This window comes from Terrapene carolina, unplaced genomic scaffold, assembly GCF_002925995.2.
Source record: "Terrapene carolina triunguis isolate 2854851 unplaced genomic scaffold, T_m_triunguis-2.0 Scaffold58, whole genome shotgun sequence".
NCBI lineage: Eukaryota > Metazoa > Chordata > Testudines > Emydidae > Terrapene > Terrapene triunguis.
In genome coordinates this window covers 71,517,367-71,531,868 of record NW_020664409.1, presented here as the reverse complement: position 1 = coordinate 71,531,868, position 14,502 = coordinate 71,517,367, and the positions used below count along the sequence as shown (strand labels likewise).

At 43.9% G+C, this 14,502-nt stretch overlaps 1 protein-coding gene across 5 annotated transcripts in view; it reads left to right on the top strand.

Annotated features, from left to right (window-relative positions):
- Positions 1-14,502, top strand: part of RUNX1T1 (RUNX1 partner transcriptional co-repressor 1) — a 147,459-nt gene that overhangs the window by 88,019 nt on the left and 44,938 nt on the right. For all 5 annotated transcript variants that reach the window (XM_024201773.2, XM_024201780.2, XM_024201758.2 and 2 more), the window contains one exon: positions 4,767-4,948. In XM_024201773.2, the coding sequence (XP_024057541.1) occupies positions 4,767-4,948 (182 nt within the window). The remainder of the gene's footprint in view (positions 1-4,766; positions 4,949-14,502) is intronic.

Genomic DNA, 14,502 nt, shown 5'->3' with positions numbered 1-14,502 from the left:
TGAGATGGTTATTGAAAAGGAGTGTGCACTGTGTGTGTTCATAACGAGTTTAAATGAGGGTAGCTTTAATGAGCTTATTTATGTGAAGGGTTTACTGCTGTGGGTTTTTTCCTTGTCTTCCTTCTTCCATCCTCCTCCCCGCAAAGCAAAGGCCCTCAACATCCTTTACAGAGCCCTGAGGAGACTGTGATTGTTCCCTCCTCCCACCACCCACTGCTTTAACTCATGCTTCCCTGAGGCAGTGCATTGCAGCCATCATGGCAGGAAGAAGACCAGATGGTCTTGGAGGGGCTGTTTGTTGAGTGGTGCAAAGCATTCTCTCCTACTCGGGCTAACGGAGTATGGTTTTGTGTGGGTGTGATTCTACCACTCTTGCTCATATGAGAGTGCTATTTAATATGAAGCAAGGGTGGCAGAATTGGGCCTTCAATTTGCTCTCTTTGTATGCTTTCTCATCGCCCAGCAAGGGGCTGAAGTGGGCATAGTCTACCCTTGAATGCCACCAAAATATCCACAGGTAACTGGCTAACCCACACCTGGATGCTCTCTTCCACCTGAGGCCCTGTCCCTTGGCCAGGTTGGAAGCCGGAGCTGGGCAGTGGTAAAAGCTGTCCAGGGAGCCAGACTACTTTGGGGAGCCCCGGACTCTCCACCTGCCCTGGGTGGAGGGCCCAAGAACAGCTCCCAGCCCGTGCCCCCTCCTCCGGTGCACGCCGTTCAGGGCAGGTGGAGGGTTTGAGACTCTGAGGCTCCCCACAGTGGCCCAGGCTCCCTGGTCGGCTCTTACTACTGCCTGGCTCATATTTTGGGGAAAGAGGAGGAGCAGGGGGAGGGGCCTCGTGGCAAGGGGGACTAAGGCCCACCTCAGCCCTACCTGAGGCAGGCATAGAGCGGCGCCACAGGGAATCCAGGACAAATGCTGTCCCAGAGTCATTCAGCCTGGGACCAGGACTTGAAATGTACATTTCGGGACTGTTCTGCCCAATTAGAGAAGGGTGGTCACCCTACCTGGGATGTTGAGTCCAATCCCCTGCTATCAAAGGCAACCCCATGATAAATGGATCAAGCACCTTCTTAAAACTAGTTAGGTTGACTTTCCCCTCCCCCCTACTCCTATTGGAAGGTTGTTGCAGAACCTCACTCCTTTGACTGTTAGAACCTTTTTCTAGTTTCCAACTTGAATTTATTCATGTCCAGTTTATACCTATTTGTACCCACTTACATTAAAAAGCCTCCTTCATAATAAGTTAAGTGATAAAATTACCTTAGTATTAGTGTTCCATATCTGGGTGACAGATTATTTGGTCTGAAAATAGACAATCCACTTTCTTCCCTGATGAACCAAGGGACGCACCCCACCTATGTACTTATTCACCACACTGATACTGACTTGGACTCTTAATACATTCCATGGGTGGCATACCCGAGCCCACTTATCCACTGACGCTTTAAAAACTCCCGCACCCCAATCTGGGTCTATGTTGGTTATGTGATATGTATGTATCTTGTGATCCTTGTAAGCGATATCTGTAATCCCTCATAACTCAAGCCTGACCCCAGATGTACAGTACCTTCTCTCTTAACTTGTGTATATTTAATTTTAAACATTAACTTTAATAAATTTTTTAAATCTTCTTGGAGCATTTAAGATCAGATGAGACTTCACTGAGGTTTGGGAAACAAAGTAAAAAGCGACAAAACAAAATTGTAAATGAAAAATTCAAAGCAATGATTTTTTTAGACAAGTCCACTCAGTTCTTTTATTTCTTTACGTAAAGCTCAGTGATTTTTTTTGTTAGTGCAATTTGTGATACATTGGACCATGACTTCGTTTCTGTATCTTATCGCTTCATAGGTTCACCTGTTACCATAGTATCTGAGCACACTACTATATTAAGTGGCAGCTTTGTTGATCCCACAGAATAACCTAGTTAAAAAAGTTGGCACCTACCTGTAAGGTTTAAGCAGGGAGTTAGGAGCCAGGAATTTATGAGTACTAATACTGATTCTCTCTGTCTGTGGCCCTGAATAAATCATATGAATCTGTTCTCCACTTTTCTCATCTGTGAAATGGGTATGTTGCTACATTCCTACCTCAGATGGGAGTTTTTGGGGTTAATTTAAGTTCATACAGTACTGAAGATGAAAAGCACTATATAATTGTATGGCAGTATTGTAATCCAGGTTCTGACCCTACAATTTCTCAGAATTTTATATATGTATAATTCTCTTTGCATTGTTAGTTTCACTGCGTCCCTCCATCAAGTCAGGCAGCTAGCTGGACCAATTTTATTCTGATGTGTGAAGAGCTCTTAAAGCCCCTTCTCCCCCCTATCCCAGTTGTGGTGGTTGCCACTGCCAGCAAAATTGGAATGATATCTATTAGATAGTAGGCATCTTATTAATAGTTAATATAGATAGGCTTATGTTTTGTTCACTTTCACAAAATACAATGTTGAAAAGGTTCTATGAACTTTTAGAGTCCTAAAGTTCTACAGCAATGTCTTTCTAACTCTCTTGAGGGCCTGTAGACTAAGTGGTAGCACTGGCTGTTTATTTCCAATAGCAAATTATGCTTCTAAGTATATGTCTACAGCAAAAAATTAACCCGCAGCAGTGAATCTCAGAGCCTGGGTCAACTGACTCAGGCTCCTGCTGCAGGGCTAAAAATAGCAGAGTAGCCTGCCAGGTTGGAAGGTCTCAGAGCCCAGGCTCCAGCCTGAGCTCGAATGTCTACACTGCTGTTCTTAGCTCCATAGCCCAAGCCTACATGCCCGAGTCAGCTGACCCGAGCTCTGAGACTTACTGCCGCTTTTGGTTTTTGGTTCTTCTTGCTGTATAGATGCACCCTTAGTCCCTGAGAAGAATGTTATATTTTTTTAAATACAGAAAGGCTGTAGCTAGAATTGTGATGATGGTCCATACCTATTTGTTTGGTACGTGGTACATCTTTTGATCACCAGGATATGATAATTGGTGCCTGGTGTCATATGATTTAACTAAGGTGGCAAAGCATTTTCTCTTATAACCTCTTTCTCATGTGTTTGAAACTTTCCAAAACATTTTGGGCTGAAGTGTTCCATGCTTGGTCTATCTCAAAAGGTTAATTTCTTTTTAAAGATGGAGCAATTCCTTCTCAGCCATTTTGAGTTTGTGGACGATACCAAGCTGGGAGAGGTTTCAAGTGCTTTGGAGGATAGGATTATAATTCAAAATGATCTGGACAAACTGGAGAAATGGTCTGAAGTAAATAAGATGATATTCAATAAGGACAAACGCAAAGTACTCCACTTAGGAAGGAACAATCGGTTGCACACATACAAAATGGGAAATGACTGCCTAGGAAGGCGTACTGCGGAAAGGGATCTTGGGGTCATAGTGGATCACAAGATAAATATGAGTCAACAGTGTAACACTGTTGCAAAAAAAGCGAACATCATTCTGGGATGTATTAGCAGGAGTGTTGTAAGCAAGACATGAGAAGTAATTCTTCCGCTCTACTCTGCACTGATTAGGCCTCCCAGTTCTGGGCACCACATTTCCAGAAAGATGTGGACAAATTGGAGAAAGTCCAGAGAAGAGCAACAAAAATGATTAAAGGTCTAGAAAACATGACCTATGAGGGAAGATTGAAAAAATTGGGTTTGTTTAGTCTGGAAAAGAGAAGACTGAGAGGAGCCATGATAAGTTTTCAAGTACATAAAAGGTTGTTATAAGGAAGAGGGAGAAAAGTTGTTCTTCTTAAACGCTGAGCACAGGACAAGAAGCAATGGGCTTAAATTGCAGTAAGGGAGGTTTAGGTTGTACATTAGGAAAAACTTCCTAACTGTCAGGGTGGTTAAGCACTGGAATAAATTGCCTACGGAGGTTATGGAATCTCCATCACTGGAGATTTTTAAGAGCAGGTTAGATGAACACCTGTCAGGGATGGTCTAGATAATACTTAGTCCTGCCATGAGTGCAAGGGACTGGACTAAATGATCTCTCGAGGTCCCTTCCAGTCCTATGATTCTATGATTTAAAAATACTTTTCCATTTAAAAATGAACTTTTATAGCAGTAATTAATTGTTTAAAAGTCACAAAAAAGTTAGGTTCAACAACATACATGTAACTTTGTCTCATTGCACTCTTGCATTACTCTAAAATCTTTAATAATCTGTTCACATGTTTTAAGATTGTATGTGTATTTGAGAGTGTAGAAAAAATATGTAGTATTTGATAACTTCTGTAGTATGTGATAACATAACTAAATACTGTAGCTAATGCATAAACATGTGCCGAGTTAGAATTGGGTGTTCATCCTTAAGTCAAGAAAAAATGAAAGTTAGTACTTTGCAATCTGAATACTAAATTTACATAGGGGAGTTGTTTTGCATGTAAAGACAGCAGCTGTAGAGAAACACAAATATTGTATAATAACAAGAAAGGAGATAAAGTGAGCTAGTGCTGTGCTCTTGCCGCTCTTTAAAGATTAGGACCTGAAGATTGTGTTTTTTTTTTTTTTTTTTCTTGTAGCATTTTCAGTTTTGTTTTATGGTTCAGCAAATAAACTCTTCCATTCTCATGTGTGCACACACATGTATTTCAGCCGTGACTCAAACCTCTAATGAGGCTATATGGTTTAACACAGCTAACTAAAATAAATATAAGTCAAGATGAACGAAATAGTGGGCTTTTAATTGATTTCTAATTTTGCTACTTCATCTTTGTGAAACTGCCTGAGAGTCGTTCAGCTGCTCCCTTAATTTCTGAAACACTCTTACAGGCCAATCTGCCCCTGCTGCAGCGGGAGCTCCTGCACTGTGCAAGGCTGGCCAAGCAGAATCCCGCCCAGTACCTCGCTCAGCATGAACAGCTGCTTCTGGATGCCAGCACCACCTCACCTGTTGACTCCTCAGAGCTGCTTCTCGATGTGAACGAAAACGGGAAGAGGCGAACTCCAGACAGGTCAGAAGGCCAGAGTGCTAATACTCTGCAATTGTAAACATGCTTTGGGATGTAAAGCTAACATGCTGATGTCTATTGCAATTAGAGTGGTGTAGGATATTCCATTTCATTCTACAAAATTTGTGCTGAGTTTTCCAAGATTAATTTTTTTCAGTTACAGCTAAATAATGGGCAAATTTTACTTGGACCCATGTGAAATGTTCCCACTGACTCCAGGCAATGAAACTATATTGCATGCACATGAGAAGCCTTAGGGCAGAATTTGGCCATATGTAATTGGGAATAATACAGAACTGTTCACAGCACTATCACTAACCATTTGGTGCATAATGTTTGTATACAGCTTAAAGTGATTAGCAGATCGTTCCTACTCTATATGCGAATCTGTCTGTATTTGGGTTTTTGTCTGAGGAAATATTAAATATGGGAAGTTGGATAGGCACCCATACTGGGGACTATAATTACAGTATTCACTTTCTTGAATACAAATGTGATTATCACGTCTACATGCAATTCCCAAATATGAAATACAGTTGTATTATGGAAATACTAGAGAACTACAAATAGCAGGTTACTGAGCTGTAGTGCTACATGCACATCTGGGAGTCTGATGATATCCTGATAAATACCGGAACAAAGAGACTGCTTCAGAATGCAATCAGATCTTTAATTCTTTATTCAGTTGTTAGATTTTGCATAGCAGATATGTAAGGATATATTTACTGTTTCTTTAAATCTGTGGAAGGAAGCCAGGGGCACTGGGGGGCTAGGGATGATTCTAGGCGGAAGCCCTGTGGAGAAACAGAGAAAGAATCACAGAGTAGCTTTAGGGACAAGGGACAATACTGATTTCCCTTATTCCAATAAAGTTCCTTATTCACTGTTAGAAGAAAGTGACTCTTGATTTTTTTAAACTATTGTCCAGTGAAATAGTATCAGATGTTTGAGTTCTTTCTGAATCTGCATAAATATTCTCCACACTAGATCCAAATAGTGGATTTTGGCTAGTTTCACTTGTCACTGGCAATACCAAGCTGACAACTTTTATAAAGCCATTCAGAAGATATTACTTTTGTTTTGCATTATGCATCACTGGCGCCCCAGAAATCTTTTAAAGGGGGGGAGGAAATCAAGATTCTGTGAGGCCTGGAGGGAGTGCAGAGTTTTGTGGGTGACAGTTTAGTTTATGGCCAGTCAGTGGAAGAACATAACATAAGGAAAAACAAGGTCTGAAGGCAAGTGATGCTGCTAGACTAAAATAAAATAGCAGATATTTGAGCATATGTGAATGTGAGACGTTCACAGGATATGTGCTAGGTCTTGAAAATGTTGAGTTAGTGATTCCTCAAGCCACTCATGCCAGTCACAAACAGTAAAAATCTAGATAAGGTTCCCATTAGATGGCAGGGAATGTTCATGCATTTGAGATATTAACCTATTGCAAAATATGTGCCAGGGAAATCCTTTGAGCTGGATGACACCTTATTGAGAAGTCCTGTTGGCCACCAAAATTTTCCAGAAGCTGAAGATGATTATGTGGGTGCAATTTTTGAGTGGCATTTCTTTGCTACACGGTCCGCACAAATTCAAACAAACTGAAATAGCCACAAGTGCTAACACACAGCAGCAAAAGGTATCCAAGATAGGTGGCCTGGTTAATAATCAGGAGTCCCACATCCAACATGTGACTGTTACAAGGAGAGGGGAAATCACCAAAGCTCAAAATCCAATTACCTGTGGCAATTATATCATAGTCGCTCAGTCTTTGCAGGACAACGTATTGGAAATGATACATGTTGAGAAAAGAAGGTCTCACAAAATGATGGGAGTGAGCTCAAATGTCAGTGTGGTGGTCCACAATAGGGCAGGACCTAGAATACAAGGTGGAATCATGGATGCTTGAGTAATAGCCACAACTTAAAAAATCTCTCATATCCACAGGATACTACCCATTATGTCTTGGATGGGTGAAGTAAATAGCACTAGACCTGCCTAACAAGGATCATACCTACATGGTATCCCTTGACTAATTTTCTTGGCAGAAATTCTACTTCTCATTTAACCCATATGACAACAAGTCAAAAGACGATATCTTTTAACTTTCGTCTCTTTCTGGCATTTCAGAACCAATAGCCACTCACACTGAGCCACAGTTTCCCAGTGCTGATTTCCAAGCTTTTATGATAGGTACAATTTCACATACGTTAATTTTAAGCCCTCACTGTACACAAGGGAATGAACTGGTGGAGAGAGCAGTGCAGGTTGCTGAGAGAATTCTACTATCAAAAGACTTCATACTAGCTTTTCTGAGCTAAAAGGCAACCCCTCACACAGACCTTGGCGTAATCCTAACTCACCTGTTAATGAGTCAACAGATCAGAACCATGCTGAACTTAGAAGTACATTTTCACCCTGAATGATCCTTCTAAAGGACTACTGAGTGACTACAAATTTAAAAGGTCTAAAAATGCTTTCTACTTTATTGGAATGCCATCCTAAGCTTCATAAAGAAGACTCTGTTTTGGTAATATTGAACAACTTAGTGGACATAGCTGCACCCAGAGGTCTTGCATGGTCAAGGAACTCTGAACAGAAGAAACAGGCAACAGCTTCAGCTGAATCCAACCCCGAGGAGTTGTCATGTGACCCTAGTAATACTAAGTATCAGGGGGTAGCCGTGTTAGTCTGTATCTACAAAAACAACAAGGCGTCTGGTGGCACCTTAAAGACTAACAGATTTATTTGGGCATAAGCTTTCGTGGGTAAAAATCACGAAAGCTTATGCCCAAATAAATCTGTTAGTCTTTAAGGTGCCACCAGACTCCTAGTAATACTGGTACTCACACCAAACAGTAAAGTGAGAGAATCCTGTGTAGGAAGAGTCTTAAATCTATTGAACAGAAGTCTGCATCATTTGAGATTTGATAATACAAGTGAATCAACCAGATAAATTCTTCCTCAGAGCTAGAACATGGCCGCAGATCTACATGAGTGGTGAAACCAATGACTTCTCTTGCTCCATAACTTATTAAATATTGAATTGTTAAAGATTATTTGTCTGGGGGTAGGAGAAACACGTGAGGATGTGTGTCCTGTTTGTTTAAATCTTATAGATTCATAGATTCATAGATTCTAGGACTGGAAGGGACCTCGAGAGGTCATCGAGTCCAGTCCCCTGCCCGCATGGCAGGACCAAATACTGTCTTGACCATCCCTGATAGACATTTATCTAAACTACTCTTAAATATCTCCAGAGATGGAGATTCCACAACCTCCCTAGGCAATTTATTTCAATGTTTAACCACCCTGACAGTTAGGAACTTTTTCCTAATGTCCAACCTAGACCTCCCTTGCTGCAGTTTAAGCCCATTGCTTCTTGTTCTATCCTTAGAGGCTAAGGTGAACAAGTTTTCTCCCTCCTCCTTATGACACCCTTTTAGATACCTGAAAACTGCTATCGTGTCCCCTCTCAGTCTTCTCTTTTCCAAACTAAACAAACCCAATTCTTTCAGTCTTCCTTCATAGGTCATGTTCTCAAGACCTTTAATCATTCTTGTTGCTCTTCTCTGGACCCTTTCCAATTTCTCCACATCTTTCTTGAAATGCGGTGCCCAGAACTGGACACAAGACTCCAGCTGAGGCCTAACCAGAGCAGAGTAGAGCGGAAGAATGACTTCTCGTATCTTGCTCACAACACACCTGTTAATACATCCCAGAATCATGTTTGCTTTTTTTGCAACAGCATCACACTGTTGACTCATATTTAGCTTGTGGTCCACTATAACCCCTAGATCCCTTTCTGCCGTACTCCTTCCTAGACAGTCTCTTCCCATTCTGTATGTGTGAAACTGATTTTTTCTTCCTAAGTTGAGCACTTTGCATTTGTCTTTGTTAAACTTCATCCTGTTTAACTCAGACCATTTCTCCAGTTTGTCCAGATCATTTTGAATTATGACCCTGTCCTCCAAAGCAGTTGCAATCCCTCCCAGTTTGGTATCATCCGCAAACTTAATAAGCATACTTTCTATGCCAATATCTAAGTCGTTAATGAAGATATTGAACAGAGCCGGTCCCAAAACAGACCCCTGCGGAACCCCACTCGTTATGCCTTTCCAGCAGGATTGGGAACCATTAATAACAACTCTCTGAGTACGGTTATCCAGCCAGTTATGCACCCACCTTATAGTAGCCCCATCTAAATTGTATTTGCCTAGTTTATCGATAAGAATATCATGCGAGACTGTATCAAATGCCTTACTAACGTCTAGGTATACCACATCCACCGCTTCTCCCTTATCCACAAGACTCGTTATCCTATAGAAGAAAGCTATCAGATTGGTTTGACATGATTTGTTCTTTACAAATCCATGTTGGCTGTTCCCTATCACCTTACCACCTTCCAAGTGTTTTCAGATGATTTCCTTAATTACTTGCTCCATTATCTTCCCTGGCAAAGAAGTTAAACTAACTGGTCTGTAGTTTCCTGGGTTGTTTTTATTTCCCTTTTTATAGATGGGCACTATATTTGCCCTTTTCCAGTCTTCTGGAATCTCTCCCGTCTCCCATGATTTTCCAAAGATAATAGCTAGAAGCTCAGATACCTCCTCTGTTAGCTCCTTGAGTATTCTAGGATGCATTTCATCAGGCCCTGGTGACTTGCAGGCATCTAACTTTTCTAAGTGATTTTTAACTTGTTCTTTTTTTATTTTATCTGCTAAACCTACCCCCTTCCCATTAGCATTCACTATGTTAGGCATTCCTTCAGACTTCACCGAAACAAAGAAGTCATTAAGCATCTCTGCCATTTCCAAGTTTCCTGTTACTGTTTCTCCCTCTTCACTAAGCAGTGGGCCTACCCTGTCTTTGGTCTTCCTCTTGCTTCTAATGTATTGATAAAAAGTCTTCTTGTTTCCCTTTATTCCTGTAGCTAGTCTGAGCTCATTTTGTGCCTTTGCCTTTCTAATCTTGCCCCTGCATTCCTGTGTTGTTTGCCTATATTCATCCTTTGTAATCTGTCCTAGTTTCCATTTTTTATATGACTCCTTTTTATTTTTTAGATCATGCAAGATCTCGTGGTTAAGCCAAGGTGGTCTTTTGCCACATTTTCTATCTTTCCTAACCAGTGGAATAGCTTGCTTTTGGGCCCTTAATAGTATCCCTTTGAAAAACTGCCAACTCTCCTCAGTTGTTTTTCCCCTCAGTCTTGATTCCCATGGGACCTTACCTATCAGCTCTCTGAGCTTACCAAAATCTGCCTTCCTGAAATCCATTGTCTCTATTTTGCTGTTCTCCCTTCTACCCTTCCTTAGAATTGCAAACTCTATGATTTCATGATCACTTTCACCCAAGCTGCCTTCTACTTTCAAATTCTCAACGAGTTCCTCCCTATTTGTTAAAATCAAGTCTAGAACAGCTTCCCCCCTAGTAGCTTTTTCAACCTTCTGAAATAAAAAGTTGTCTGCAATGCAGTCCACGTATTTGTTGGATAGTCTGTGCCCTGCTGTGTTATTTTCCCAACATATATCCGGATAGTTGAAGTCCCGCATCACCACGAAATCTTGGGCTTTGGATGATTTTGTTAGTTGTTTGAAAAAAGCCTCATCCACCCCTTCCACCTGGTTAGGTGGCCTGTAGTAGACTCCTAGCATGACATCACCCTTGTTTTTTACCCCTTTTAGCCTAACCCAGAGACTCTCAACACTTCCATCTTCTATGTCCATCTCTACCTCAGTCCAAGTGTGTACATTTTTAATATATAAGGCAACACCTCCTCCCTTTTCCCCCTGTCTATCCTTCCTGAGCAAGCTGTATCCATCCACACCAACATTCCAATCATGTGTATTATCCCACCAAGTTTCAGTGATGCCAACAATGTCATAGTTGTATTTATTTATTAGCACTTCCAGTTCTTCCTGCTTATTACCCATACTTCTCGCATTTGTATATAGGCATCTGATACTGGTTTGATATATAGATATATAGATACTGGTTTGATCTTGCCTCCCAGTTTTGTCCTGTCCCTCCTTTCTCTCTGCCAATATAGCCCACACTCCCTCTCATTTCCGACCCATCTCCCAGGTCTCCATGTTCCCCACTTACCTGTGGGCTTTGCTCACCTGTCCCCGTCGAACCTAGTTTAAAGCCCTCCTCACTAGGTTAGCCAGTCTGTGTCCAAATATGGTCTTTCCCCTCCTCGAAAGGTGAACACCATCTCTGCCTAGCAGTCCTTCCTCAAATAGCATCCCGTGGTCTAGGAAGCCAAAGCCTCCTGGCGACACCATCTTCGCAGCCAAGCATTCACCTCCATGATGCATCTGTCTCTGCCCGGGCCCCTACCTTTGACAGGAAGAATCGAAGAGAATACCACCTGCGCTCCAAACTCCTTCACCCGTACTCCCAGAGCCCTGTAATCACTCTTGATCCGCTCAGTGTCACACCGCACAGTATCATTTGTGCCCACATGGATGAGTAGCATGGGGTAGTAGTCAGAGGGCTGGATAATCCTCGACAATGCCTCCGTAACATCTCGGATACGGGCTCCCGGCAGGCAGCATACCTCCCGAGATGAAATGTCAGGGCGACAGAGGGGCGCCTCCGTCCCCCTCAGCAGAGAGTCTCCAACCACCACTACCCTACGTTTCCTATTCGCAGTGGTGGCAGCAGACCTCCCAGCCTTAGGGGTACGAGGCTTCTCGTCCTTTACTGTAGGGGGTGATTCCTTCTTTCCTGTATCAAGAAGAGCATAACGGTTACCTATTACCACGGCGGGAGGGTTCGGAGCAGGGGTGGAGCACTCCCTGCTGCCAGAAGTAACCAGCTGCCAGTGTCCACGCTGAGCCATCTCCTCCTCCACCAGTGGTGTATCAGCAGTTCTGGGACAGCTACCTCAGCTGTCTCCACATGGACACTGTCCAGGAATTGCTCGTGGATTCGGATGCTCCTCAACCTAGCCACCTCCTCCTGTAGCTCTCCCACCTGCTGCCTGAGAGATTCCACCAGCAGGCACCTTTCACATTGGATGGTCCCCCCAGCCTGATATCAGTAAATGGAAATTGCAAGTTACAGTCTCTGCAAAACCACACCAGGATCTGGGTAGAAGCATCCATGCTCAGGCGCTCCGTCTGGCTACAGGCGCAGGTGGAGGAGACAGAAGCAGTGCTGGCACAGGTGTTGCGGGTCTTCCTAACCATCATAAGCCTCCCTCTGTCAAACTCCCGTCTGCAGCCCCCTGTCCGCTGAAAGGGTTGTTTAAGCAAGAAGTTTAGGTTTTAAGGGGAATAAAGGGACAACAGATAGAACCGGCAAGGGACCCTCGCCCCTTCCCACTCCCCTTCCAAACTCCCTTGCGAAACTCCCTGTTAGCAGCCCCTGTTCGCAAAAAACATATATAAAAAATAAAAATATGTCAAAAAAATGTTAGGTATCTTAATGATAGGTGTAAGTGTCACTACCACTCTGCCAACAATGTACATATAAGGGTATATGAAGATAAAAGGCAGCCTCTTTCCAGGGAAACTAAGAACATTGGACCAGACTCTGAATCCTGATATGTGCTCATTGCTCTTGCTGAAGTCAGTTGGATATGATCTTACACATTTTTCCTCTTCTCGCCCACTCCCTTCCAAAATTGGTACTAGTATGTTTACATACAACATACACCTAAGTATGCTTGTATGCTCTAACTCTGACTCCAGTAGAGGTGAAATACAGAATTAGGAAGAAAAATAGAGAGGGAGCGTGTATTATGTATATGCACACTTGTGTGTCTTGGGGGTTTAACATTTTTTCCTTGTATAATTTCAGCATCTTGTTTGCATATGCATTTTGCATCTCTAGTTATTTTTCTGCATATGCATATCTACTGTATGTGAGGTTTTATAGAGCAATGTGACAGCAGAGCTTAGTGTTTTACTGAATGTTTTCTTGGTGCATATGGTCTGACATGGCTGAGCAGCCACGGTGAGATTTTGGAGTCTATTAAACTAGCTCATTAAAAAGATCAATCTGTTTCTGTAATAACACTGGGAGCCATCAGTCACTGAAAGAGAGAAAAAACTGACACCTGAGGAGACAACACATTTTGATAATTTGTTCATGACATGTCATGAACAAAGTGTTTACTCTACCTTGTTTACAACTTTTGGGGCTTATATCCTGCTGTCATAGGGCTAAAAAAGTTGGACTAACAACTTTTTTGTGTGAATGAATGCTTTGCCTTAAACCTCTTCATAATTTTAAATAAATTATCTGTGTAAATTTGCTGCTGTTTACAAAGAAATTAATCCTGTATTGAGGCTGCCCTAAAAGACTGTTATTGTGCAGTATAGAAGCATGTCACCTAGTACAGGGGCAGGCAAACTTTTTGGCCTGAGGGCCGCATCGGGTTTCGGAAATTGTATGGGGGGGCCGATTGGGGAGGGGGTCGTGGTCCGGCCCCCACCCCCTATCTGCACCCCCCCCGGGACTCCTGCCCCATCCAACCCCCCATGTTCCCTTATGGTCCCCCCGGGGACCCCTGCCCCATCCACACCCCCCCGCTCCCTGTCCCCTGACCACCCCCGGATCCCCACTGCCCCATCCACCCCCTCCTCTCATTCCTGACAGCCCCCCTGGGACCCCTGCCCCATCCAACCACCCCTTATCCCTGTCCCCTGACTGCCCACGGAACCCCTGCCCCTGACTGTCCCCTGTCGCCCCATCCAACCCCCCCCTCCTTCCTGACTGCCCCCCTGGAACCCCAGCCCCCATTCAATCCCCTGTTCCCCCCCCCCCGACTGCCCCGACCCCTATCCATGCCCTCACCGCCTGACCACCCCCCCGAACTCCCCTGCCCTCTATCCAACCGCCCCTGCTCCGTGCCCCCTTACTGCGCTGCCTGGAGTGCACTGGTGGCATTACAGCCGCGCCGTCCGGCTGCAGCCGGGCCACGCCGCCGCCACCACCACACAGCACAGAGACCGGGTCAGGCCGGGCTCTGCAGCTGCGCTGCCCCAGGAGCTCACAGACCCGCCGCCCAGAGCATTGTGTTGGCGGCGGAGCGAGCGAGCTGAGGCTGTGGGGGAGGGGGGACAGCAGGGGAGGGGCCGGGGGCTAGCCTCCCGGGCCAGGAGCTCAGGGGCCGGGCAGGATGGTCACGTGGGCCGTAGTTTGCCCACCCCTGACCTAGTAGCTGTACATTTGACAGACACATCAAGTGCATGTAAAAAATTATTAGGCAAAAAAGACTGATAAAAATAATTCTAAGTGGAAAAATGTTTGCCAGCAATATCTGATACATGGCGGGAGGGGAGGAAGGAGAGACTAACAGTTAAGACTTTTGCTGGTGAGAACCGTCATGACAGTTTTGTGGACTTTGAGAGAGCAGTTTGGAGAAATGCCCTCCTATAGAGGTGATGCCCCCTTGTGAGAAGGTTGATATTGACTGTGTCAGGGACACAGAGTCTAGGTTGGGCACTGCCAGGTATTGAGGGCCTATTTCTGCCATCTCAGTTCATGGGAGTGGAGGATGCTCAGCACCTCATTGGACCACGAGCCTTGCAACCAATGTGAAAAGT